At 42.0% G+C, this 27636-nt stretch overlaps 1 protein-coding gene across 1 annotated transcript in view; it reads right to left on the minus strand.

Moving 5' to 3' along the window:
* LOC131573043 (scm-like with four MBT domains protein 2) overlaps positions 1–27636 on the minus strand; it is an 86126-nt gene that overhangs the window by 45302 nt on the left and 13188 nt on the right. The window contains exons 4-6 of the mRNA XM_058826619.1: positions 8746–8834; positions 5323–5569; positions 407–504 (exon numbers count right to left, since the gene is read on the minus strand). Of these exons, the coding sequence (XP_058682602.1) occupies positions 407–504; positions 5323–5569; positions 8746–8834 (434 nt within the window). The remainder of the gene's footprint in view (positions 1–406; positions 505–5322; positions 5570–8745; positions 8835–27636) is intronic.

Here is a 27636-nt window from a genome sequence, read left to right on the forward strand (position 1 = left end):
AGGAACAAAATTATCTCTCACTTCCAGTACAGGTCTCTGAGGCTTGTGATCATGTGAAAACTTTAGTGCAAGGCTCACAGAAATCTGTCCAGTTTCTGTCAACTTTTATATTCACAGCCTTACTATTTCACAGCTGTGTATGATGTCTTTGCACAGGTCTAACAGAGGAAGACACAGGAAAAATAACTGGAGAAATCCCTGCTGGTCACCCCCAGCCTCTAGAAAACACCAACCAAGAAATAAGTCCACATGTAAAAAGTGTTTTATACAAACATCCAACTTGTGACCTTCCATGGTTATGAATTATAGCTAAGGACCTTCTGGAAAAAGTTTAACATAAGCTGCTAAACATGGCATGATATTTATTCAACACAGGTTCCACAAGCAAAGGAAAAGTATCTTTTACCTTGAATACTTCCATTGGAAGAGGAAAATTTGCTGCATCATTAAGGGATTTTTCCAGAGCGCATTTCCACTCAGTTATAGTCTTCAGAGAATAGATATCTAAACAGACGACAGTAACAAAAAGGAAAGAAGAACAACAAAACCAAGAGGTGACTGTTTGGAGATCAAACATTTTTGGAAGACTGAAGTTCTTAAGTCATGAATGGACAGAGCAAGTGAAATGAACAGTGTCTATATTCCAAGCTGTGCAGCTTGGATAAATTCAACACAAAGCAACTAGCAGGGGCACACTGGAGAAAAATTGTGTTTTATATCTTGGAGTAAAACCCAGAAAAATTCACATCCTTCAAATATTGCCAAAGGAATGAGAATCATATTAACTCATTACTTGAAAACAGTGAAAAAAACTCTCCTTTGATTTTTCATTTCTCAAAATACCTGATGTTTCCTAGTTTGAGGAGCCTCAGGTCTCTAGCCAATTAGTCATATCTGAACAAAACAAAAATTGCCATTATTAAGGCACCCATTCATCAGAAAGTGTTTAGGTTTGGGGTTTTTTTTTTTTTAATTGCAGAGCTGGGGTGGGTGTGGGAAGAAACATTTCAGCTAAATCTGTACCCAGACACATTTTCTGGTATCACACTCAAACCAGAGCATCACACCAGAGCAAGGACTTACACTTATGAATTTTCATCATTACACTTTTAGGCAACATCTTTGTGCAGCTTCACATTGCTTCCAGTGAGTTCTTTACACAGGTTTAATATTATTAAATCATGATATTAACAAGCCCTTTATGGTTCAGTGCAGTGAAATGCCTATGAATCATCAAAGGGAACAATGTAGGAAACAATACTGTGATGAGGAACATTATATTGGATTTACTCCTGCCCTAGAAAACACATTGTTATCTTGCACGTAACAAGTTACTGCAGAACATTCATATCAACGCCTCAAAGAGAGAAGATAGGTAGATAGATTGCAACAATTATTAAAATGGAAATGAACATTTGCTCAATAATAAACTTGAACCTTGGTACAGAGTGAAGAGTATGAAGCTTTTCTTTGGCCAGTCTGGCTTCCCACATTCACATCAAAGTTCAATTTGGCCCAATTTGCATTTAAATCCTGTACATCTAATAACCATATATATTTACTAGCTAGCAGAAGATTTACTGCTGTATCTTACAATTCTGAAGGAGAGAATAAAAAATATGCGTAAAAAAAAAAAAAGGAATTGGCAAGCACTGTTTCCACCTAGCAGTGATGGTACAAGAGAATTTTATGCTCTGAACTCAACAGATTTAAGACCTTATCAAAACAGGATTTGCAGAATCACTCACTGAAGTGGATGTATTTATACTTCCACTATATCAAATCTCACTACTTCAGAACAGACATCAAGGATATGCATATGAATTTAAACACACTCAAAGGGGAATGTTAACCTTTCAGGGCAGTATTTTTAATTCCTCAGCTGTCTGGTTATTAACGGGAATACAGATTTCAAGTCTTCGTTTACAGCGTGTGCAGCAGGCACAAGTGTTAAGAAGTGCACTCTTTATCTAATTGTTCATTATTTTATAGTTTTGCTGCCCCACTTCTCCTTTGCTTGCAGGAATTCTGATCAGCATGAAAGGCAGGGAGACGCACAACTCACTTTGTTTATTTCTTTTTTTGTTTCATTTACAGGGGAATACTTAACACAATATGATTTTACCCCACACTGCAGCCAGCCCGTTGTTTCAAGTCTGAGTTCAGAACTGATACTTCCCTTCTGGAAACAGACCCTCACTTTCTATTGTGATGCCAGTGAAGCACAAGAAAGATGAAATTGGTATTTTGGGCAACTCTGGCCAAGTTTTGGGCAATTTTGGCCGAAATCAGCGAAAACAAGCAGTAACTTCTATGGGCAGTGTCAACAAAATACAAGACACAGAGGCAACTCCAGTGGTTTCAAGGTCCAGCAAGGAATATCATGTACACATTCAATTAGTGGCATCTTGCTTACGCTGGCAAGTGTATGGACACTAAATTGCATGGTTAAAAGAGCATAAAGCATTTTATTTAAGTGCCAGGGCTGCAGGTAATTGAACAAAGTGTACTGTGTCAATTTGTATTAGGGTTCACAAGTAGTGAGCAATTAAAATTACTGGCAATTTGTCTTTAAATAAAAAGTAGCATAAAATGGGATGATCTTCTCCTGCATAAACAGCTGAGTTCAGGCCATCAGTGGCTCTGTGTCAAGCAGCCTGTGCCAATTTGCACTAGCAAGAAGGCTTATTCCAGACTCAGATATACATCTGAAGGGAAAAATAAGCTATAACCACTTTGCTTCAGTTAAATGGGCTTGTGAAATATACAGAGTCCATTTGGAGAAGATGGGATGGAACAGTTGGGATGCTGTTTCATAGAATCACTGAATGGTTTGGGTTGGAAGGGACCTTACACATCAGAGGACCCTCTTTCACATTAAGTGGGTGTTAGGATGTGGGTGGCTTCAGAAAAGAGATTCCTCCATCCAAAATATTGTTGGGTCCATGGGACCTCCTTTATCTGAGATGCTCTGCATCTTGAAAGACTGAGCTGGAAGTGAAACCTGGCAGGTGCCAGAGGTGGATCAACAAAGGAAAGCCACACCCCAGACACAGAGGGAAATAAAACTCAGGGTGGGTATGTAGCATCCAAGTCGAGGGTAGGCAAAGCACTGTCTCAAGCTGCAGAAGTGATGTATAACAACACCCTAGTGTGATAGCAAGGGGACACACAGCCTGATCTGGGAGCAGCTACATGTCCTCAGCATCTCTTTGCTCATCTGCTCCCTTTGTCAATGCAGGAGTCGCCTAAACTGCCTTCAGATGTTCAAAATTAAGGAAACCAGATGTGTGTTCATCGGTTTCAACCCCTGTGAGTGAGAAAAATAGGCTTTAAAAGATGTCATTTCATCTTACCTATGTTAGTTTTGTCTTGGCACCCTCTTTTCCCTACTCATTACAAAGAGAAAGCAGTTTCTCATGCAGAACTGTCTTTCGATGTCTGCACCGTGGCAGGTCAATCTAATCCCTGATGTGTGATAAACAAGGTACTGCCCACAGAATCTCTCCTTCCTAAGAAAGTCCACACTTGGTTTTTCACACAACAGACGTCTTCCTAGTCCAAATACCCTTCCCTAAAGAAGATGATACCGGGGATGTATCCCTGACACAGTCTCCAGGCCTCAGGTCCTTAGGAGACTTCATTTTTTGAATTTGTGGTTAAATAGCCTCATCTCTGAGCTTCTTTAGAGCTCTCTGCTGCCAGCATCTTGTCCTCACAACTCACTACTGCTTCCCTGACTGCTCCAAGATTCCTTTTGAAGAGACTTCAATTTGAAGCAGATCCCCTAAGACCAGCCACTTGGGGTTTTTTTCTGTCTTCTTCCTCTCAATTAATGTCTCATATACTTTATTAATTCATTGTGCCTCATGGACATGTTGGGTGGTTGGACAAGAAGATCATAAAGGTTTTTTTCCAATCTTGACTATTCTGTGACTCCATGTAAGGTGGACACCAAATGATCAGGAGTGGAACAACCAGCATTCCTGCCTCCAGAAACTCCTCAGATTTCCACTCCTGACTGGCTATTCCCTGCAGTGCAGAGCCTGACAGCTGGGGTCAGAAGGGGGATCAATGAAAGACCCCAGAAGCAGTGATCAGGAGAAAATTTGGGCAAAAACCAGCAGAGGTCAGACCTGAAGGCTCTTTTCTCAGAGAACTCCTACAAGGTTCAACTTCAGGAGATGTAAAGTAATGAAGACCTATTTAAGTCAATACAAATCAGGAAGAAGATCTGGGCATTGAATCCATTCATAACAATGTTGACTAAAAATTGAATGACCAGAGAAATGTACAGAGAGGAAACAGTTATCAGATGGAAACAGGTAAGAAAGAGAGACAGAAATTTAAAAGTTAAATGAAGGAGAGGGGAGAAAAAAAGTAAAAAACTCCAGCAAATAAAGAGTCCAATAACAAATTTAGAAAGCTGAAAAAAATGAAAAGAAAGGCATGAGGGGTAGGGAATCCACAGAGAAGATGTACAACTGGATAACAGGAGGAAAGAGTAGAAAGCAAATGGAATGAACAAAGAGAAAGAACAAATCTCCTCTGGGCCATTTCCATATTCACTAAACCCATATAGGCCAAGAGGGTTCAGAGATGGTCAATGAAAAAGCTGTTTCTCTGAAACACTAAGACTCTGTAAAATAACAGAGTGGGTGATATTCATGCTCTCCAGCATTCACATCTAAATTAGAAGTGATGGGGAACATTGATTCCTACCTACCAGTGAAGAAAAACACAAACTTCCAAAAAACACTCAAGACCTAAGTCCCACACAAACTTGTGAACACAAGAATTGAACATATCGAGGTCAACTTTCCTCATTAGGTGTGAGCCACAGAAGCCACATCAGGAACATCTTCCCAGGGGTGGGGAATTTAATATTCATGGAAAAACTTCTGCTACAGCACAAAGAAAATGAGGCACAGACCTGGACAGATTGTTAACCTACACAGGAGAAGGTGGATTGATCTGTGATCCCAGACTGGCTTAACTGCAGTCCCAATCCCTTTCCATTCAAACTGGTTTGAACATTAAACTCAACCCTAAAAAGCTTCTTCTCCACATTGTCGTCATCTGGTGTTTCATATGGTCTGACAGACTTGCAAAGACTTCAACTGAATTTATTTATTAAACAATACAGTTCACCTGACCCCCTTTGAACCCAAATTAGATGGATCTCACCTCCCGTTTGTGCCACAACCAGAAACTATTGACAAAGCAATGTGAATGCTGGAAAAGGACAAACGTGCTGCACAAGTATCTCAAAACATCAGTGAAAGCCACAAAGGGAGACAATATTTTAAGGAGGCTCTTTACCTGCAGGTGGGTCCATTCTGTATTTATTCTCTTGACACCAACCGACTGGTCGAAGTCTGCAATCCAAGTAAAACAACCACTGGTCATAGGATTCAGTCTCCTCCAATCCCACATAGCGAAGGCGTAATCTTCCTCCAACATTTTCAACCACACTAACTATCCAGTACTGAAAGGGATTCTGGGAATCCTGCAGCTCTATTAAGGAATCAACTGTAATGAGGTCTACAGGGTTTTTTCCTCGCAGAGGCTGTTTGAATAGAAGCAAAACTCCTTATTTTAAACTTTATTTGAAGACTTCTCAAGGAAACAGATGACAGCAGAAGATTATTTTTGTTTTTCACACCATCATCCAAGCGATCAGCAAACAGTCTGTTCTTCTTCTATTTTACCCAATGTCTTCCAAGTGCAAATTCAGAAGTAAAACAGAAAACAACAGTTGTGCTAATTTCTCAACTGACATCATCAACAACAACAACAAAAAAAGAATAATAAAAGGTGGAACAGCTTGTAAGGCACATCCATTTAGGACGCTCCTGAACTACTCAAAGCCCAGTTGTATTGGAGGATTTCAAACAAATTCTCATTGATTGCAGCTGATAAGAACCAACCACAGGACTGGACCCTAATATTTAACTAAAAGGTGACTACTTTGTGCATGACCCAGAAATTTCCCTCTGTGTACTCATCTCTTTCCCCAAGATCAGCTTTATCTTATTCCTACTGGCATGGAGAGCAAATTATCGCCCCCAGCCATGGATGTATGAGTCTGTGGGGGTTATCTCAAAGCCCACAGGAAGTTTGGATCCAAGCCCAAGGCACACAGGATTTGTTGGGTCAAGCCACCATGCCCAAGAAATCCCAGTGACTGAGGTTATTTGATTCCACACAGTTATTTTCTGGGATCCCAGTTCTGCAGCCATTTACACATGTGTGTAACTTTCCACCTGCAAGCACAGGCATTAAAAAACCATGAGATGCTCTGCAGAACAACCCCTTTGGGGCTCAGTGTTTTTGTTTTGTGGCTGTGAGCATTCTCTGTGTTCTCAAGCTTTAACATAATGGTTAGATTTCTTATTTTTTATTAAATACAAGTTTAAATTCTTATGCAATGTCTCAGTTCCGGGGTTTTAAGAGCAGCATTAAAATGACCCCAGGACTTGGAAGCATTGGTCCCCAAAGGAGATGCTAAGCAAAGGCAAAATCCATTAAAAACAAAGACCATTTTTTTCCTGTGTTTGTCCCACTTTTACTTAATTAAACCATGTAAGTATCTCACATTACATTTTAAAATATTAATTCTTCAAATCAAGAGTCAGTCCAGGATGGTTCTTTCTAACAGAGGCTACAAAACAAAATAAGGAGAAAGCCTTATTTTTCAAAAAGCTATTTTTCCTACTGAACATTGAAAATATTCAAATTTTGAGATGCAACTGATTTTCATACATCTCTCTTAATTTAAAAAAGCAGGCAAGAGAATGAGAATATGGTACAAAAAATGCAATTAAAATTAACTAAAAGCTTATCACATGTACAATTTTAACACCTTTATGATTAACAGATATTTCTCAGAACAATATATTTGCCATAATAAGATACTTTTCTAGAGTGCAAGCTCCAAGCATCTGTATAATCTCTTCAAATATTATTTCATGGCAAAATGCAGTGTCAGAATTTAATAATACAACAGAAATCCACTTAAATGTGGATTTTTTTCCCCCTCTCATACAACTGCTTCATTGCAACAAAATATTCTTTAATAAGAAACGATGGTGTAATGATTTAACTTATTATAATAAATCCCTGGCTGTATCAAAGTGAATATTGCTTCCCTGATTTGTGTGCTAAATTTTAAGCCAATGGGTTGTCACTTACCCCATGAGAACTGAATGGCTAGGATTAATAATCGGCTTGCATGAAATATTAACATTTACCATAATGCAAGAACCCTTCACATGCGTAGCTGGCATGTAAAAAAAAGATTTAAAAAGTAGCACTACATATTGATTTAACAGTCTAACAACAATCTGCAGCACTCACGAACAGCAAATCTGCCAACAGGGGCCAACATACATTGCATGACACAGACAGCACTGAGCACATAAAACACCAGAGAAGGGTCAGAAACTGTTTCAAGCCAACACAATGTTTTCTCTCTCTGCTTTTCTGCCTGGGGCTGCCCCTCTTCCCTGCCTGCAGAAAAGGGAGGTCTGGCACACACCAGAGATGGAGGGTGGACACCATCAGATTTTTGCATATGCCACCTGGAAGTAGTCCAGGAATGGATTATTTGGGGTCTGAAAAGGATGTTCATCCCTCAGACCTGGGGAGGGGGAAATCCCTAATGGTTCAATATTAGTTCTCCCTGCCAGGTATATTCATAGTGCTTGGGCATGTGGAAAAAGGATGTAGCTGTGGATGGTGGAAGTGACCAGGGACAAAATGATCAAAAACGGTGCCTGGATGCACACTGGCTTCCCACAAGCCAATGTGAGCACTTTCATGGAAGTAAATTCCTGTATGCCCTCACTTTCAGGCTAAATACAGAGGGACAAAGAATGAGGGGCTCCTGCAGGACCATCTGTCTCCTGCCCAAATGCCCCCAACAGCATCCACATGAGAGCAGAGCAGGCCCTGCAGCAAAAGCTGCCCATTATTTCAAGGTGAACCTGTGGGATTTTATCCAGGTGTGAAAGCACCCTGAGGCTGTCCCAGGTGCAAGTTACCCTGTGGATCTCGGCTGAATGGCTGCATCTGAAAAATAAACCCTTCTGCTCTTCTGAGGCCAGCTCACCCAACAACTTCCCCACTAAATGAGACTGCTGGATTTAGGTGGAGGGAATGTCCTTGAGGGAGCACTTCCCATATACATATAAAGATAAACCTGACAGAGCTTCCCATCAACCTACTAAACCCCCTCTCCAACCTGTGCCACAGAACTACAGAATGGTTTGGGCTGGAAGGGACCTTAAAGATCACCCTGACCTTAAAGATCAGGGGGTTCCAACCCCCTGCCATGGGCAGGGACATCTTCCACTAGACCACTTTTCTCCAAGCCTCATCCAGTCTGCCTTTGAACACTTCCAGGGATGGGGCAGAGATGGATTGGCAGCTCAGGTCACTGGTTTAATGGATCTAATGGGGCACTGAAGGGCTGAGTTCTCCCTTCTGTGGATCCCCTCCATGCCCTCCTTCCCCCACCAGGCCTCTTCTGAGCACCCATTTTTATCTAAAAAACTAAAAGGCAAAACAAACACCCTGTGACTGGGTCAGAAGCAGAGCCAGCAGAGTCCAGGCACTGCTGCCAGAGATTTTGGGGCAGGGCTGGGGCAGGTCTCAGGGCTGGCACACAGACACTGCAAGCACACAGCCCTGCGGGCCAGGAGCACACACACCGAGGAGGAGGAACTGCAATCTAATACATACACCTTCCAGCAAATTCGCAGGGGCCGTCCTGGCACCGGTCAGATCCTGGATGAGAAACTCTGTCCAGTCCATGTATTTCTCCTTGATTGCTGGGGAAGGGGAGGGAAGAAAAGAATTGCTTAGCACAGCAGACTGCAGCGACTTGCCACGTGTGTGTCACACAGTGGACCTGGTGTATTTATTACAAAGAAATTCTTCATTATTAGAGGGATGAGGCACTGGCACAGGTTGCCCAGAGGAGCTGTGGCTGCACAATCCCTGGAAGTGTCCAAGGCCAGGCTGGACAGGGCTTGGAGCAACCTGGGATAGTGGAAGGTGTCCCTGCCCATGGTAGGGGGTGGAATGGGATGATCCTTAACCATCCTGTGATTCAATCATTCTAGAAACTTCTCCTCCTTGGGATTTACCAGCTCAAAAGTTTTGGATGCAAGTGCAACTCAGATGAGGAAAAAAGCTGGTTTGTTGTCCAGTTCTTCGGGCAACCTGTGCACACAGTTAAATCCCAAAAAATGGGAAGGTGCTGTTCCCCTGTAGCCACCGACAGTGATTTACAACATCGTGGCTTATCATCCCCATCTCTCCCATTCAGAATTGGCCACTGCTTGTGCAACCACTCGTTTCCTGCTTATCACCTGGGCTCAGATGTGATTTATAAAGTCTCTTTGTATGGTCACTAATGACCTCTGGGAAAAAAATAGGCTGCGCAAACTTTCAATTCCTTGACAGCAGACCAGAAACTCCAGGTGCTTTTCCAACAAAGTAGAAAAATCAACCCTGAGAACATCATATATCAGCTGCTGAGTCAATAGACTAGCAAGAAGAAAGACATAAAATCTTTCCTTTATCAAGAACTTCTCTTGCATCTAGAAAAAAAATGAGTAATTTCTGAGGTAAACACTCTGAACCAGTGTTACTTTAGGACATGTATGCGGTTTTATAAGATTTGAACTGAAATATATAAATTTTGCCTCTAGGATTCACATTCTGGGTCAGCTCTGGTTAAAATCAGTGGACACATAAAGGCAATAATTCAGCAAATCTCAGCTTCAGAGAAAGAGATGCCTCTTCAAATGCACTGTGCAGTTCAATCAGAAATCCAGAAATTAGACATTAATTCTACCTGCCTGTAAATGAAAATTAAAACACATCTGAAACTTTGTTTTCTCCCCGAAATAATCTTACTTATATGAGAGAGAATCATCAGGAATGCAGTTATGTCGCTAACTTAGAAACACCTAGAGAAGGGAAGAAATCACAAGCATTTGAAAATTTAAACATTTCCTCCAAATAAACAGCTAAATATGTTGTTTAAAGACCATTACCCCACAGTAATACATAGGATTGGGCATGGATAAAGACACAAGTCATGCCCAGTACACCTTACCTCAACCTCATTTCTGAGCTGTTCTCCTTCCCCAAAACCCAGTTCTCCAAGATTGAGCTATACAACCAGTTTAGATATCTAAATTACTTTAAATGTGCATTTAAATTTATTTAAAATTATCAAACCTTGCACTTCCGGACTTGAGCCTCCACAAAATAGTGTTTGAACTTGCCTGGAAACACTCTAAGTCTTTTGCAGCCCTGATTTTGCATGATTTCCAGAAGATTTATAACCTTTGCATCATTTAAGATGAAAGAACAGCCTGGGAAGAAATGGTTTAGATACAATACTTTCTGTCTCAACACTCCTGCTGTGTACACCTCATCAGTTTCTGTCCACCTACCTCAGGATAAAGGAAACAAGCTGAATTTTTGGCATCAGGGAGAGGACAGTAATTGTGGTAATGAAAGAGGCTAGAGTCCCTCTAGCTTAGACTTCTGCCTCTCCCCGTGAACAGCACTGGGTGCAGCACAGAAAGGTGCAAGTTGAACTCGATTTTGGCTCATTCCCACAAAGTTGTCAGCCAAATTTCTGAATGCCAGAGCTTCACTACCAAGGAATGACAAATGTGATAAAAAGCACACAGTTTGAACTTTCAAAGCTGGCAGGAGTGGGGCGGGGGGAGACAGGGGGGAGAATAGGATTTTCAAAGTTGACAACAGATTAACAGATTTCAGGGGCTTCCACTTCCAGATGCCCAACTGGAGATGTCATAACGGTGCCTGATTCACAGATCTGGCTGTCTGTCAGTCAGTCTCCCTTCCACTGCCTTTCAGAGAGTAAAAAAAAAAAAAAAAAAAATCCCCTGTCCTTTTTAAAAGACTTGCACCTCACAGTTTGACATCTAAATAAGCTCCTCTCCACATTCATATCTGCATTAGAGGCTTCCAAAGTCTGAAAGTACCAAGGTGACCTCTGTTTTCAGACTAAACAGGCTCAGCTGAAAGAAAGCCTGAGCTATTTTCACTTTCTAGGTGGTTTCAGAACCATCCTTCCCATACAAATCTAATTTCTAGGGTTTTCCTTTATTTTATTCTGCTTTTGTGGCATAGATAAAACAACTCTGAAAACCTCTGAGAGACAATAAATTGCACTGGAAGATGTAGGAACAGGGATTTGTACCTTCCTCTGTGCTTATAGAGCACAATCAGCCTTCTCAGTTTTACAGTTCAAGTCACCACAATGCAAATATTAATTTTTAGTAGTAATGAAGTGAATCTGAATGATCATGGTATCTGCAAAAGCCTTTGAGGACCAAGTAAAATGTTAAACAAATATATTCAAACTAAGGAAAAGCTGCTGGGTAAATGAGAATAGCTGTCAGTGCAATGCATGGGTGCCCAACCTGTGCATCCCTCTCCAGAAATGCTGGTGCTCCTCTGGCATATCAGACTCGGCACCTGGGGACTGAAGCAGTGAACTTTCAATCACTTTTTCCCATTTTCCCTCGTTAGCTACAGGAAAAGGCTCTACTGAACCTCTCCTACTGCTGGAGAGAACTAGGCTGGGAGAACTCTGGAATTTTTTTGCAGCTGGCTGGCCAGCTGGTGGGAAGGGAAGGTGGCCAGGATAAAGACTCCTGCTCCATGGGGACCTAAACTCCATTAGGATTCCTGTTTTCAAAACATTTTTCCCTGCCTTAAATAAATGCAGTGAGTCAGGAGTGGTCCATGGGTTTCAGACAGCCATGCTTTCTTTACCTTTCAAGAGATCCATTTTCTCAGAAGACCCCTGTGTATTTCTGCTGCAGACCGAGTTCATTCAGGACTAACAGCACACAGAGGAAAATCCACCTGAATCCAGACCACCACAGAAACACCTGAGAAAGATCCCACATTTCCCTCCCCCATTCCTGAGGAGCAGCTCTAGTGATGCACCAGCTCCCAGCGATGGGCTGGGGAAGGCTGAGCCTCTCCCAACAGACCTCAGTGAAATTACCCACACAAAGTAAAAACCAGGTCCCTGCAGCTCACTGCCTCCTTCTGTGAAAAAAATAGTTATTTCAGATATCCCCTTCTAATTGGCAAATATTACAGCAAATTCTTACATGAGAAAGAAAAAGGACTTTTCTAACATTAAAACTCAGGTTAGAAAATTGAGTGCCCCTTCCAGAGAGCTGAACTCCACCCAAAAATGGATCATATCCAATATCCCTCAAATTCTTCCCACTTTTCTCTACTTGATTCACCTTGCCTACAATGTCTCTGACTCCCATTCCTCCCTCCCCTTCTGATCCAATGCCATTTCCTCACTTTTATTCCTTGGTCTCATTTTCCTAAGCTGTGTCTTGAGACTCCAGGCTGCAGTTGGACCTGGCACCACCTGAGGAGCAGGGGCTGCTGCCAGCCTGGCCAGGGTACCATTAGTATTTATCATCAGGTTTTCCCTATCAGCAGCTCAAACCCAGCCCTTTCCCCTTGCTCTGTGCGTGCTGACCATGAAAACCATTCCAAGAGCAGCTGGAAATGCTGGAGCAATGCACACCCCGTCTCCTCCAATCCCCCGAACATGTGCCCGAGAGCCAGGACAGCAGCTTCATTCCCTACAACCCTGTACATCTCTGTGCCCTGCCTCAGCCTCAGCACATAATGGGTTCAGATTTATCTGCCTCTCTAGAGAAATAAGAGATTAAAAGCACATTCGCAGTCCCATGACAGCACACAGGCACTCCATTCAATGAATATGAGATACTATTATCACATTAGCAACTCTTGGGATTTTATCTAGTTTTCTAGTAGCTGTTTTGCTGAGAGCCACTCCTCTCAGGTCATGAGTTTACATGGAAATTCTCTTTTTTTTTTTCTTTTCTTCTTTTTTTTTTTTTTTTTTTTTTTTTTAATATATATATATTTATTTTTATTTTTATTCCAAGAACAGGACACTGCAAAGTGCAGGAGAAACCTTCAAATCTGAAAGACCGACAAGACAACGGAAAGAACGTGGTTGTTTTTTTACTTTTCATGACTGTTTTTCCCCCAAGGCACCCACTTGATTGGCAAGAACAAGACTCAGAGATCTGAACTGGTAAAATAAAGGAATGGTAGCATAAATAACTTACAGGCATATAGCACCTGAAAATAAGCTACTCCTTGGAAACACCTCAGCATGCCCCATGGATATATGTGCCCAACAAGCAATAATATCCAATTATGCTAATTTTTGTCCATACCTAGAAAAAAAATTGACCAAAAAACAACAAAACATGCTTCATGTTGGGTCACTTTTTTTTAATAACCCAGGATCACCAGCAACCTGTCAACACCTCTACTGGAGAATCCCCATTGGAACCCATCAACCTCTAAACAGCAGAGTTTTAATTTTCTCATATGCTAAGAACAGCATCTTAAACAGCTTTATAAAATGGTTTAAGATCTTTCAGATTAATCTGCTAAGTGACAACACTCTCAGTGTGGAAACTATTTTTATCATTAAAAATTTAACACTTTCCTAGGACTGGAATGAACAAAAATAGTTAACAAGGGGAATTTATAGCTGGGCAGGACCCAGGCAATTCTCCATCCACTGTAAAATAAACTAAAACACCAGGATCTCATTAAAAGATAAATTTTCTAAACCATTCAGGATGTTCAAAATTTAATATAGATATATAAATATACATATATATATATGTGTATATATGTGTATATATATATATATTAGATACAAAAATCATATATATATTTAAGATACATTAAAGTAAAGCTGCTGGTGCCAGAAAGAAATGCCCAGAGCCTGGAGAGAAGGATCACAGATCAGCAGGAATGCTCCTGAAGGACAACACAAGGGAATTGCAGCCACTCCATCCAGCAGGGATGGGTGACATTACAGTGGAGATCTGCTACAGGTCACCCAGCCAGGAAAACTAAGGCTGGACAGGGCTTGGAGCATCCAAGGTCTAGTGGAAAGTGTCCCTTTCCACAGCAGGGAAATGGAAAAGTATGATCTTTAAGGTCCCTTCCAATGCAAACCATTCTGTGACAAGATACGCAGTCTTTTAAAAGCTAAACAGCATATTGCAAAAATATAGAAATCTTACAATATTGACATTTTCTTTTAATTTTAAAGTTGTCACACATTCGATGCAATATTTATAAGTTACGAAAATATTAACATATAAATGTTGTAACTATGTTATAAAGGTCTAAATGATGGAGTCGAAATGAGATGTCTTTATATCAAAATAACATAGAATGCTAAAACAATTTGTTTAGACTTCACCCATCAAAACAATTTGTCAAAACTGACATGTTCTCGCAAAATATTTCCATTTTGATAAAACAGCATTTTGACAGGAAACGGTTGAATCCCCACATTTTCATTCGTTTTGCTGAACTATTTACATCCTTGTGAACCAGACTGGATGTGAAAACAGGATGGGGGTTGTGCTGTCCCTAAGCAAAAGGCTCAGGCTGTTTCTGAACCCTCCCCAAGACCTTCAGGGCTGGGAACACACTCCACTGCATACCCTGCAAATCCAGATCCTCTATTAAGAATTTCCAAAATAAATTAAGTAAAACCAACATTTAAAAAAAAAAATTTACTTAGTGCTTTAATGGCACTTTCTTATAAAAATGACTGTTTGCTTTGAATTCTTTTGTGGGTTCCCTGAAAAAAAAGATAAATGGGGCTAAAGACATCTTCAAAGAAATTTCTTACTTAAAACTTCAAACAGTCTTCTGTTCTCACAGCAGCAGAGTTCTGTGGTTTGAACTGGATCACAAAATAACGCAAATTCAATCCAGAAAAGAAAAGAAAGTGCATCAAAAGCTGTTGATCTGATTTCCTTGTGGTGCAGCCATAAATACCATGAGACCCCAACTTCATAGCTCAAGCATTGCCTTCTATACACCTGCCTTAAATAAAGTGTTTAAGAAAAATACATAGAGAGGATTTTTATGGAAACCAGAAGTCATAAGCAACTGTCCATGAAAGAATACAGGTGCTCAAAAGACACTTCTGGAGCAGCAGTATTCTGTGGTCCCATTCATGTGAATTTACAACAGGCTAATGAACAGATGCTGGAAGGAAGTGTGATGTCTGTAGGAGTATGTGTAGCTCTTGTATTCTCTGAGTAGATGATCCTTTAAGCTGTTGATTGATCTGACTGCTCTTAATTATCTCACTTTAAAAAAAACCAAAAAACAGAATAAGTGCAAATTTCAAATTAATGTGTAGCCCATGTGAGCTACTTAATTTAGTAACAATATTCTGCATGTCTTTTTAATGTTCCTTAAGATACCTGCCCTCTGTTTTTTCAGGCTATCCAAACCACCCTGATCTCACTTCCAAGAGAAGATTATGCTACAGTTTCTATGGTCTTGACCCAAGAAAGGGCCAAGACAGACTTCAACCCTTGCACACCCAACTCCGCATGAAAAAGAACTCCTTCATTAGAAAAAGTAGAGAGGAAATAAAAACCAGACAAAGGCATGAACACATGCTTTAGGTTCTCATCTGAACAGCTCCCTGGCAGTTTTTTCTACTCAACTACACTGAATTTCAGTACAACGTGACTTTTATCCTTCCTGCAGCCATTCAGGGTTTCCAGAAATTATCTGGGTCAAAACAAGCAAGTTGATGAGCAAAAAGCTGCCTCACTGTCCACAGGACACTTTGCTTCCAACATCCTTTAAGCCCTTCACAGACGCTCACACCATTCCCTTGGGTTTCTCTAGTCCTTAATTAACTGCTATCTTTTTAACAATAAAAAGGAAACGCGGGTTTGGGAGTTTCTTTTTCATTTATTGAAGCTTGCACGGGCTATGAACTCCCAGCTGCAGGAACTATGGGTGGAAGAGGTGGATGTGGGATGCTGTGGGAGAAAACCACCAGTGTGTGCAGACAGGGTGAATGGATGTTATTATACTGATTTTAAAGATTTTTTTGATGATTCAAAATCTTGTGAAAGTAGCCTCCATTAACTCAGTGCAGCTCAGGAAGCTGACCAAGACACTTTGTCCTGGCAGAAGGGTCACCACCAACTACTGAGGCACTCCCATGCAGTAGGATCACCTGTCCTCACCCCAAACACAACGTTATGGATACAAACACACTCTTCTGACATCCCACTGCTGTGGTTTTCTGCTTTCAAGTCAAACTGCCCAAGACCAGAAGAGAAACTTGCCTCACAGATCCCAACAGCACAGAGTGCCACAAACCCAGATCAGCCTGCTCTGACTCCCTGAGCACAACAGCCTCATGCACCCACCCAGCAGTAAATGATCTATTCATAAGTACTGTGATTAATTGCCTTCCTTCAGTCAAAGTCAATACTTGGCTTGCACTGAAGTATCTAAAGTTTTTAAAAAAGGGATAAGAAAGTGAGGGGTGCTGAAAATGGGAAGTGACTCCGCTGTATCTTGGTGGTGTTACTTATCAACTGCCATCAGATTATGTAAGTAAGGAAAAGCAGCAAATCCACCAGCTCTGCCTGCACTTGTCACATCCCCTTGTTTCAAAGGCTTCACCTGAGTGTGATCAGCACCACCCAGCCTGGAATCACCCAGACACAGTTCCCCTGCTCTCCCTTGGGATCTGGGAATGGGGGAAGAGGAGAGACAGATACAGGTGGGCCATGGCAAGAGGAGAGGGGAATTAATCTCTTCCCATGCTTCACCTTGCAGGGATGCAACCAATTAATTCACCTGGTCCTTCAGAATAACAAAAAGCCACCATCCAACCTCAACAAGGTTGGAATTTAAGGATGAAGCATTCAACTGTTTAGAGCATTTACCATGTATTTATAGCCTAGGTTAATGGTTGAGCTCAATGATCTTAGATGTCTTTTCCAACCCAAACGATTCTAGGACTGTTTATTTTTAAGGTGTTTTTACACTGGTTTCACCTGGAACAGAATTCTGCAACATTGTCACCTAGACTAAGTACCAAAACCCAACCTCATTAACACCACCACCACCAAAACTGGGAAGGGAATGCAGAAATATCTTCTGGACACGACCATTTTTAAGTGGGTGTCCTGGTTGAGGGCAAATTTTGGGAGAAAACTTCTGAAGTGGTCTTTTCTAGAAAGCAAATTCAAGCAGCCCCTCCAAAAACCAGTTCGGGAGGTAAACCTCCTTTGAGAAAAGTGGAGAAAACACTGTTTGTTTAACAAGCAACGTATTCACAAGCACAAAATATAAATAATATTGAACAATGGAACCTCCTTCTGTTCTGAAGAGATGACAAATTCAGAAAGTCCTTGTCACGGGTTGTAGCTCAGCTCACTCAGTCTCTTACCAGTCCCTCTGGTGCTGGAAAATGCCAAGTCCTGGGCCCTGGTGGGCCACAGGTGTGAGCTCCCCGTGTTTGGGTTTCAGTCCAGAGCAGGATGATCAGCTCCAAGAAAAAGAAAAGCCACAGTGTGGGGAACTTCTCTGCCTCAGCTAGCTAAAAATGAACTAAAAGCAAAGGAGAGCTCCCTTCTGCTGTCTGAGCTGCAGACACATCTGTGAGAAGGAAAACTGAAGCTCTTATCTCTTTGTCTTTGAATACAGCCACCTCAAACTTTCCACCACTTCTCCTTCTCCCACCCTTCACTCCCAGATCGAGTTTGAAAAGCACAGAACTCAATATCCAGTATAAGCAGAACAGATGACTGAGGATACAAGCAGCATCAAGTCACCCTAGGACAGTGGGTCAGTTATCTGATCTCTTGTATCAGCAGGTATAAATGAAGGCTGATTATTCTGATTTTGTTACAGAATCCAACGTGGCAAAAATGGGCTGATTTTAGTCTCAGTTACTTCTGAGTATTATATATAAATTAAAGTCATATATATATTATATATAAATTAAAGTCAGTGTTACCGAGTGGTTTGTGCTCCTCCAAAATTTCTCACCTGAACAGAAACTGCACACTCTTTAAACACAGCAATAACACTGCTCTCTGCCCCATTCAATTCTAGGTACAAGGTAACTAAATTTCATTGTTGTCAACAACAGTCTGAGAAACAAATCAGGACTGGCTGACTTAAATGATCTTGGATGTGTACACAGCGTTCCTGAAAGGCATTTCTGAGAGCCAGGCAATGCATGGATTTTGAAAGCTCTGCACACACCACATAACCATAGGGGTTCTCCCATCATTAGTATCAATGTCCATTAGGGTGATGGCTCACTGTGAAAATGAGCATCCAAACTCTGCAGCTCCTGGCACTTAACCCCAAGCCTCCACGCACATTCCCTGATTATTTTTTCCTTCCGTGTGCATTAAGCACCATGCCCAGGGCTCAGAAGAGATGGATCATGAGCACTGAGAGCTCCAGCTCCCAATTTTCAGACTCAGGAGTCTTAATGAAGGCCTTGTCAAATCAGCAGTTTGGGAGCTTTCAGGGAAAAAGAAGGAGGACCTGGTATTGTGATTGTAATTCCAATGTCAGTTTTTATCCCATAGAGATAAAAAAATAGTAACAATAAAATTGTGGAGCGCTGTTATCCAGGGAAAATCAGCATTTTAACCGAAGTGCTCAGAAGCAAAACCAGATCACAGAGCTCAGAGTGTGACTGCATGAGAAGTTATGAATTCACCTGTATGAGACAGAAGTAAAGTAGTAAAGAAGTAAATGCACTTAGAAGGCATTAGCACAGTCATTTCCTTCCAAATTGTAGCCCCTCTTGGTGAAAACGAAAAAAGTATTTAGCCATCTTTGCAGGAAAAGAAATTTTCTGCTGCAGGTAGACAGAAATGCACTGACAAATGTAAAAAAAAAATCGTAAAATCCCAATTTAGACGTTTTGAAAGTCATGGGGGAGCTTTGTGCTGCTTGCCCAGCCATCAACCCTGGTAAAGTCTTCCTGTAGCATTCCACAGCTCCTTGTGTACTAGTTCCACACCACAAACATAGACAGAGGAAAAAAATATGTCCACAAAGCAAAATGCTAAATTCCTAGATAAATCCCTTCCAAGTCATAATTCCTAACCACAGGCAGAACAATTGCCAGCCAGCCATCAGCTTGGTTCAGACCTGAATCAGTATTTCTGGGCAGCACTGGACACACACTGGCCCATGCCAAGAGCAGGTATGAATTGGGGTCTTTCACATAAAATTGCATTGCCCCAGGTGTCACTGATGCCACACAGTGGAAGAAAAAAAACCCTGGAGGCTTCCTGAACACCAAGCAGCCTCCCCTTGGCTTGCCTTGGCAATGGACACAAGAGGCAGCCCCATGCCCTGTGTCTTTGAGATCTCACAGACCAGCCCCAGATAGATTTTGTGGCATAAAAACACCTAAAATTTATGGGCCATTCCATCCAGTGATATCACTGCAGTATAAATATCCTGCCCAGGGCTCTGACCTTACACCTCCAAACTCCATCCAATTATCCCCCATACTAAGTGCTTTTTCTCACTCCCAAACCCCATGGTCTCTTTCTGAAGGATATTCTTTGGAGACTGCTCTGTAAAACCCAACAAATTTACAGCAGCACAATGTTCTTACATAAAGCATAAGCCAGTTCACTGCACAATTATGTTTTTTGTCCCTGGTAGTGCAAACAGTCTACAGCAAATATCCACTACAAATAAAAGCATCAAAATAATAGAAGACAAATAGAGGGATGTGACGTCCAAGAAATCCACTCTGATTTGGGGTTGGGATTTTGGATTTTTCTTTTTTTTATTTTCTGTATTCTACAGAAAAAGGAGAATGAGTGGGGAAGATGCTTGCAGTTTAAGTTCAGTTCAAAAGGACTGAACTTTTGGTTAATGCTTTAAATTAGGCGAGTTTCTTCAGAATCATAGAAGGGTTTGGATTGGAAGGGACCTTAGAGATTCTCTTGTTCCAACCCTCTACCATGGGCAGGGACATCTTCCACTAGACAAGGTGTCTGAAAGTCCCATCCAGCCTGGTCCTGTACACTTCCAGGGATGGGGTGGCCACAACTTCTCTTGGCAGTGTGTTCCAAATTTTTTCCAATTTTTTTTTTCTTTTCACCAGCAGCAAGTTCAAAGTAAAAAGCAAGCCATTACTAGTTTCAGCCTGACACCCCCAACACAAAGATGCATCCCAGAGGCAAGAGGCAAAGGGATTCTTTGTTGGAAAACTCTGTCAGGACTCAGGGGGAGCTTGGTGCCCCTATGCTTGAGTTAGTGAGGTACAAACAGCAAAGCTGGACTTGTATGGTCTAATTTAAGGATTTGCTTTCAACTCTCCCCAAATCTCACTGCTCACACCCAAAGCTTGGTACAACAGTGGAACCATTCCCATGACCCAGCACACTCCCAAATTATCACGGAAATAGCAAACAAGCCTCATTCACCACGACTCAAACTTCTGACACCCCATGAAGCAGAAACATATGTTTTCAAAAAAAAAAAGACCCCATCAAACTCATTTCACAATTTACAGTGCATTCTGTAATTAATCACATTTGTATTGCCAGCTCCTAATGACTGAATCCTGTTTAATCACTCCGAAGCCTCTCGGCTGTGTGATGTGAGCACCACAAATCAGAACCTGGAGGGCCTGATGAGCATTCATCATGCATCCTTCCCGAAATTAATGGTACAGTCGAAGCACAGCCAGGCCCCATGAGGTGCTCAACATCCTATGCACAAAATATAAATTCATAACCATCATCACAACACCATCAAAGAAATAACTCCATCAAGACTCATTTTGTGCTTGCTAAACATGTGTTCTCTTCACTTGGAAACAGAAAAGGGGCTTGAACTATAAATCCCAGGATCAAAATCCCAGGATCCCCCGAAACTTTGAAGAGTTTAAATCTGAATTGGAGATCAACGTGGAACATTATGCAAGGCAACATCTGAAATGAGAATAACAATGTGCTACAGGACCTGAAATGGGAGCAGCTTTTCTACAGTGCTCTAACTTTCCTTTGAATTATAAAACTTTAGCTTCTCCATCAACCTAGGATATTCTGATTGGATGATGATGCTCCCCAGTGAACCCAAATGCCTTCACTGCTAAATCAAATATTAGTGCAGAGCCATGGTTCGTTCAACTGGTTTGTGAGCCCTTAATCTCATCTTCATCATGCAATACTTCCTCTTAAGTTTTTTGACTTCTTTCTAAATAAACTTAGATGTTCCACATGAAGAGGCTTTCCCAACAGATCCACCTGCTGATAACCAGGCTGAAAAGGTCAAGGGCAACAGCAGAATTGCTCAAAGCAAAGCAGGAATCTATCTAAGAGGTAATTTCAGCAACAAAAACATTCAGGGTGTAGATGCTTCACATGGGCAGGGACTCCTCATTGACCTTCCCAGAGTTATTTGGCACAGGAGAATTGTAGGATTTCCCCCCTCTAGGTTCTGTACTCATCATGGCAGAGCCTCTTCAGTAAAACTGGTATCACACATAGCAGGATGATTTCCTGAATCTGGAAAGGTTTTCCCTGGATATAATTAATCTGCTACATCAACTCCAGCACTTTAGGAAGTAGCTACATTTTTACACGTAAAAACGCTGACTTTCCCCTCGTTTCTTCATTCCCAAGTGACAGCGTGGGCAAGAAAACTTTTTTTAGCTACAAACACAGGAGGTGGACGCTCTGCCTCACAACACAAAACAAACCATCCATCAGGATGGGTTCCAGCATGTCCCTAAGCTCATTTGTGGGTCTGGGTTTCACTCCTTCTGTGACCAAAATCAAATGGAAGTGACACCATGCGCACAGAGACATAGAAACAGATTATTTGGGAATTTGGAGCAAAAGTTTTCCAGTGTCATGGAAAAGGGCCAGAAGTGACCCAAAATTTGGTATCTGGGTTAGAAGAATTGATTTTTAGTTGTCAGCAGGGAAATGCTTTATAGGAGCATCCCTTAAACCTCCACACTGCGTTATCAGCCACCTCCACGGGCTCCAGGAGCATATGGTCTGCTTCAGGAATCCAGCCCCTTGCACGGTGACTGGGAGCCCACATTTCATGCATAATGAAGGAAAAATCAAGTGCAAGTCACAGCTGGTTTGGAATCATGCTGGTGCTTGCATCTGCCACTAGCAGCTTCCCAAATTCACTCTGTACCTGTTCCTCACAAATCCGAGGTGCACCTGAAGGAAAGCTCTGCTGAAGACATGGCACTGGACATGTTTGTTTGTCCTTGGCCTAAAAGAGCTCAGAAAATCCTCCCTCAGCTCAGGACTAAAAGATATAATTTAATCTTCAAACTGATTAAAAAAAGGTCCACTGCAGAAAAGTGTACTTCAGCTTTGGCACGCTCTGGATCAAATCCTTTGTGCTACTCACCCTGCTACTCACCCAATGCACAAAAAAAAAATCACCTCCTTCTCTGATATAAACACCCAAAACTGTAACTTAGAATATCAAAGACAGAGGGCTTTTTTAAGTCTCCACAGATGTCTCCAATACAGATTAATTAAGTCTGACCATCCTTTACCTATTATATCATTAACTACCTAAGTCTAGTCTTACATTTGAGGTGGTATTTCCATTCCAGAACTCCTCTGGGGAAAATTACAGGAGACTGGGGAAGGGAAATTAAATGCAATTATCAAGAATTACTATTTAAAAATCTCTCAAACTAATAATTTTTAAAGAGTATTTTATTAAAAACGCATTCAGCCAGACATTAATTAAATTGACAATTAGAAAAATGAGTGGTCTGCACCCACTGTTATGCTTTCAGGGTCAATCCTCCCATTTTTCTGTGGTTTCTGGGCTTTTTAGCTCCACAGCTTCAGAGCAGATGTCACAGGACACGGTGAGAGTGTGGAAGAACAACTGTGGATATTCACTGCTGGATTCAAGGTGTGCAGATCTCCAGAGTCATGAGCAAGGTGCACATGTCAGTGGTGTCTGCTTGAATAATGACACTGTAGTCTCCTCAGTGACAACACACCAAGCCTACAAATGGGGCTATGGTAATTCTTCTGTTCCACACTGAACAGATTCTCAACTTTTCTGCATCTTGTTTCATATTCACATGGTCTGAAAAACAAGGAGCTGGATGACATCAAACACTGGCTAAACTCAGAGCAACAGGGCCAATAGTTCTTAGTTTTGTGGTTTTTTTTAAAGAGCCTCACAGAGACTGATTATGAAATAATTTTCATCTTGGCACTTAAATGTATTGGGAGGAGGATTTTACTGGTTTATCCAGTGGATGGAAGAAGTTTTTTCCAAGAATTGTCGAAGAGAGATTTTTTTCTGAAATAGTGTCAAAGGTACCATCCAAAAATCCACTCTGTTCCACTTTCTGCTCAAGAAGGAGGAAATCTCAGGAAATCTCTACTCAGAGAAAAGTCTGGTGTCTGCTCACAGCCTTTTCCTGCAGTATTTCCTCGGAAATGCAGCTTCTCATTCAAAGCCTCTGCCTCACACTGCAATTTACTCCTCTCCTGCCCTATCTCTGTTCCTCCAAAACAACCTGCACTAAACATCAGGCCCAAAACCAATGGTTTGGTCACAGTGAAGCTGCAGACTGTGATCAGAATCATGAGCAACAGAAGGCAAAGCCATGGGGTCTCAGCTGCTCACCTCAAGTGCTCCAAGCATCCTGAACAGAGCCTGAGTCCCACTGAAATGAGTTCCCCTTGCAGGAGGTCAGGAGCTGCTGCAGAAATTGGTTCTGCCAACATTTTGGGCTGGATAAATCAGCTGCTGCAGCTCAGCATCACTTGCAAGGATTTTTGCTGCACATTTGCTGAAGTTTAATGCTTTTCCTGTGCTATGGGTTTGAGCCTTGATCTATAAAGACAGAATTGACTAATAACACTACCAAAAAAATGAAACTCCAATCTGTGTGGGTTTGGACAAGCAAAACTTCCTCAGTTTCTAATACAACCTCTCTTCTAATACAAAGCCCTGATCATATGTAGCAGAAACCTCATGGGGTCATCATCTAGCCAGGAGGGATAAATTTCAGTTCTCAAAGTTGCCCACTACAAAATCAACTGGTTCCACACGAAAAAAAAAAAAAGGAAGAAAAAAAGAAGAAAGCACTTTTGCTCCTTCTCATGGCAAAAGCAGCTAAGAAATGCCTCATTCCATCCAATACCAAACACCACTCCATGCAAGGTGTGGGGTTGAGAGGATCCCCAGTTCATGCTGATGCCTTCCCAAAGTTAACTCTACCCCTCCAAACACCCTTGCTTTTATCTCCCTACTGTGCCTCATTTGGTTTTCACTTGCTGGTCCAGCTGTGAAAACATCAACTGGCTTCAGTCAGTCCTGCAGCTCCCAAGGAGAAATCACATCCCCGAGGATTTTTTAGAAATTATTGCAAAAGACATGGAACACAGAGCTAACACATACCCTGATTTCCTCCTGGTCATTTGTCATGATTGCCAACCATAAAGAAACTTCACTAACACACCCAGGCCCCTTAGCCTTGCTAAGAGCCTGAGCTTGAAAAGAATTTCCATCTCCCTGCATAAATCTCTGATATCCAGTGCAAAAGTGTCCAAGCCTCGCTGGCCATACAGGGCCAGACTCCAGAGCACTTTGGGTTTGTTCTAGTCCTCCAAGCAGCAGCAAATTGGGTGCTGAAGGCTTTCAAAACCCAGAAAAAAATCTTCTTGCTTACAATCAGAAATGACCAACAAGCTCAAGTGATTTTCCTGCTGGATAATGACCTCAGCTGGAGTCCTTTAACACCTCCAGCTGTGATGGTAGAGGATGGATGGCTCCTCAGGTTTTAGGAAAAGAAAAAAGTCAGGACTGTGCTCTCTGCCTTGAAAACCCAAATGCACCATAAGGGCAGGATGAAATGAATCATTCTCTGATATTCAAGCATCTTCCAAACAGCGGAACAGGTATCAGGAGAAAACAAACAGAACCGAGTACAGTGCTGTGTACAGAAATGAACTAATATCAAGCTTGACTGAAAAAGTTGATTAAATTAGTTTAATTTAAAAGCCCAAACAAACCCTGAAGGAGGTTCTTTGTTTATTGCTTTTTACCAACAGCACACTTTACAGAAGAAGCACCATGTGGGCATGAAATATTCATTCATTAAATCTTTCATAAAGCTCCACACTATTGGTTTCACTCAGGATATATTTATAACTTGTCAAAGTCCCCGAAAATCACTGCTTTCCTTTCTCCCCCCTCCAGACTGTTTATAAAAGGATTAGGCTTTCAGTTTTCATTGCAGTATCCCTGATCCTCAGCTCCGCTGTTGCTTGTACACAAGGTTCTGCTTCTTTAATCATAACAGGATTCATCGTTCAGCCTTCCCTGCACCGCCCAGAAGGGACCCTCACGATGCTGCAAACCTTCATGGAGGAAGGCAGCAGCATCTGGACATGAAAGTCAGAACAGAGTCCACCCAGGCAAGGGAAAAGTAGGCAGAGAGTGGATTCATTTCAGTAGGGCCATGTCTGAGTCCCTGGCCTTCAAACCTCATCCACTGGAGAACCACTTCTTGAACCCTTCCTTGGCTGCCAGCCAACCTCCAGATTAAACCCATGCTCCGAGCAGGGTTAATAACACACTAGAGTAAACAGTGCTGCATTATCCTCGGTGTTAGCTGTAAAACTAAGTAATTTTTTTTTTACAAGGTTTGCTGACTACATGGCTCAGTCCAGTACAGGAACGAGGACAGGCTATAGTTATAGATGAAAAGCATTTTCCACACAGAAATCTGCAAAAAAACAGGATTTGAATTAGGGAACAACTGCATCAGTGAAACTGTCACCCCTCTAAGGACTCGCACTGATATCTAATCTAGGTGTAGGCCAAATCTGATTTTTCCAAATTATCATTAGTAATACTCTGGCAGGGGGTAGAATGGGATGATCAATAAGATCATTTCCAACCCAAACCCTTCTTGGTTTCTATGATAAAAAAACCACCCAAATACAGATACTGAACAAGCACTTGAGGTGCACTGCAGGGTCCTGAGCAATTTTGGTGTCCCCAGCCACTGCAAACATCCCGGCTCTACTGGACCACAGGCTGTCTGGCCAGGCCTGCTCCTCTTTCCCTTCCTCCATTTGTTTGTGAGCATAAATAAATATAAATACAGTATAAGCAGATGTCGTTGTCCCTGGAAACTAGGCTTGCTGGGCATGTTTCTGCTGAAACGGCTTCTTACTGGAAAATTAGGTTTTGATAAAAGTGTGTTTCTTTTCTTGCTTTTAATAAACAGAGCCTATTTCATGTGCAAGCTCTGGGCTTTCTTTTTTTCCACTGGAAAACTGAATCTTGCACCGTTTCAGTTTTTCAAATTCCTGATCCTCAGCAAGGGCTGGGCTCCCCAGGCACAAGTGCATCTCACAGGGCATCAAGGAGAAGCCAAAGCCTCCTGAGACAAAGTCTAGCCCAGGAAAAAGGGCAAGGAGGGACCAGCACCCACTCCTGGGCTGCTGAGTCTGCTGCAACTCAAGGCAGTTTTTAGGGTGCTTAAACCCAAAGACAGCCATCCTGATGTTTTTGAGTGGAAAAATGTTACTTGTTTTTCCCCAAAGGAAAATACTGGTGACTACAAAGCGGAGGCTTTCAATTTATGGTTTCATGAAAGGGAAAAAGGAACTTTTCTAAGCCAATTCCACCAGATGCTCGAGAGAAGCACAAAGAGTGACCCCAGCTGATGAGACTTGGCCTCAGGGAAAACTTTTCCCTTCCAAGAGAGCTGAGAGTGCCCCCAGGCCACGTACCTGAGCCACAGGGCCCCTGCAGATCCAAATGTGTCCATTCCTAAAGACCTCCTCTACTGCACTCCCAAAAAACTTCAAACAAAAAGACCTGTCTTTAACCAAACATTGTTTTTTCCCCTCGATTTTCTCCATCACTCACAGTGGTCCCAGCCAGAGCCACGGCAGTGCACACCTCGCATTTCCCACTCAGGAAGTGGTTTTTTGTCTGAGTTTCGCAACTGAAACATCAGGATAAATCATTTACTCCCCAATCCAACTAATAAACCTGCCAGCATCTCATCCCTGCAAGGCTCTCTGCAGTTATGCCTCTGGACCTGAAAAATTATATTAAAAGGACAATCAAGACAGAAAATGTTGACCTCAAGCCCAGCAGACCTGAAGATGATCAAAACCCTCTGCATTTGATGAAGTCTACAACTCGAACTTCTCGCAAAACCTGACCCCCTGGCCAGGCTGTGCCACATTTACACAGTGGCTCAGCAATTAATTACATTCCCAAAGGACACGTGAGGGCCTGTTAGGCTCAGTTTACCCCAAAAGGGCCTCACTTGGCAATATTAAGTCTTTTGAAAGTAACTAAAGCCAGTGGCACATGCAAAAGATTTGCAGTTTGACACAATAGTGAAAAGACCATTTTCCCTATCAAGACAATATTATCCTGATGCCACACAAGCCACAGGCAGACTCTTGAATTTCCACATCCCAGGCTGAGGGACCTGAGTCACACCAAGGAAGAGAAGGAGAATCTACTGAGGGTGGTGTAATGAAAATATGTTTTTCTCAGCAAGTCTGCAAGGGGCTATGAGGAGCTGGGGGAAAATGCCAAGCCATGACATGGTCCAGTGAATTCCAGCTCCTGGAAACTCCCAAGATACACCAGAGTCAACTGACTTGACTCCTACTACACCAAATTTCAGCC

The sequence above is a fragment of the Poecile atricapillus genome, chromosome Z, assembly GCF_030490865.1.
Source record: "Poecile atricapillus isolate bPoeAtr1 chromosome Z, bPoeAtr1.hap1, whole genome shotgun sequence".
Classification (NCBI taxonomy): domain Eukaryota; kingdom Metazoa; phylum Chordata; class Aves; order Passeriformes; family Paridae; genus Poecile; species Poecile atricapillus.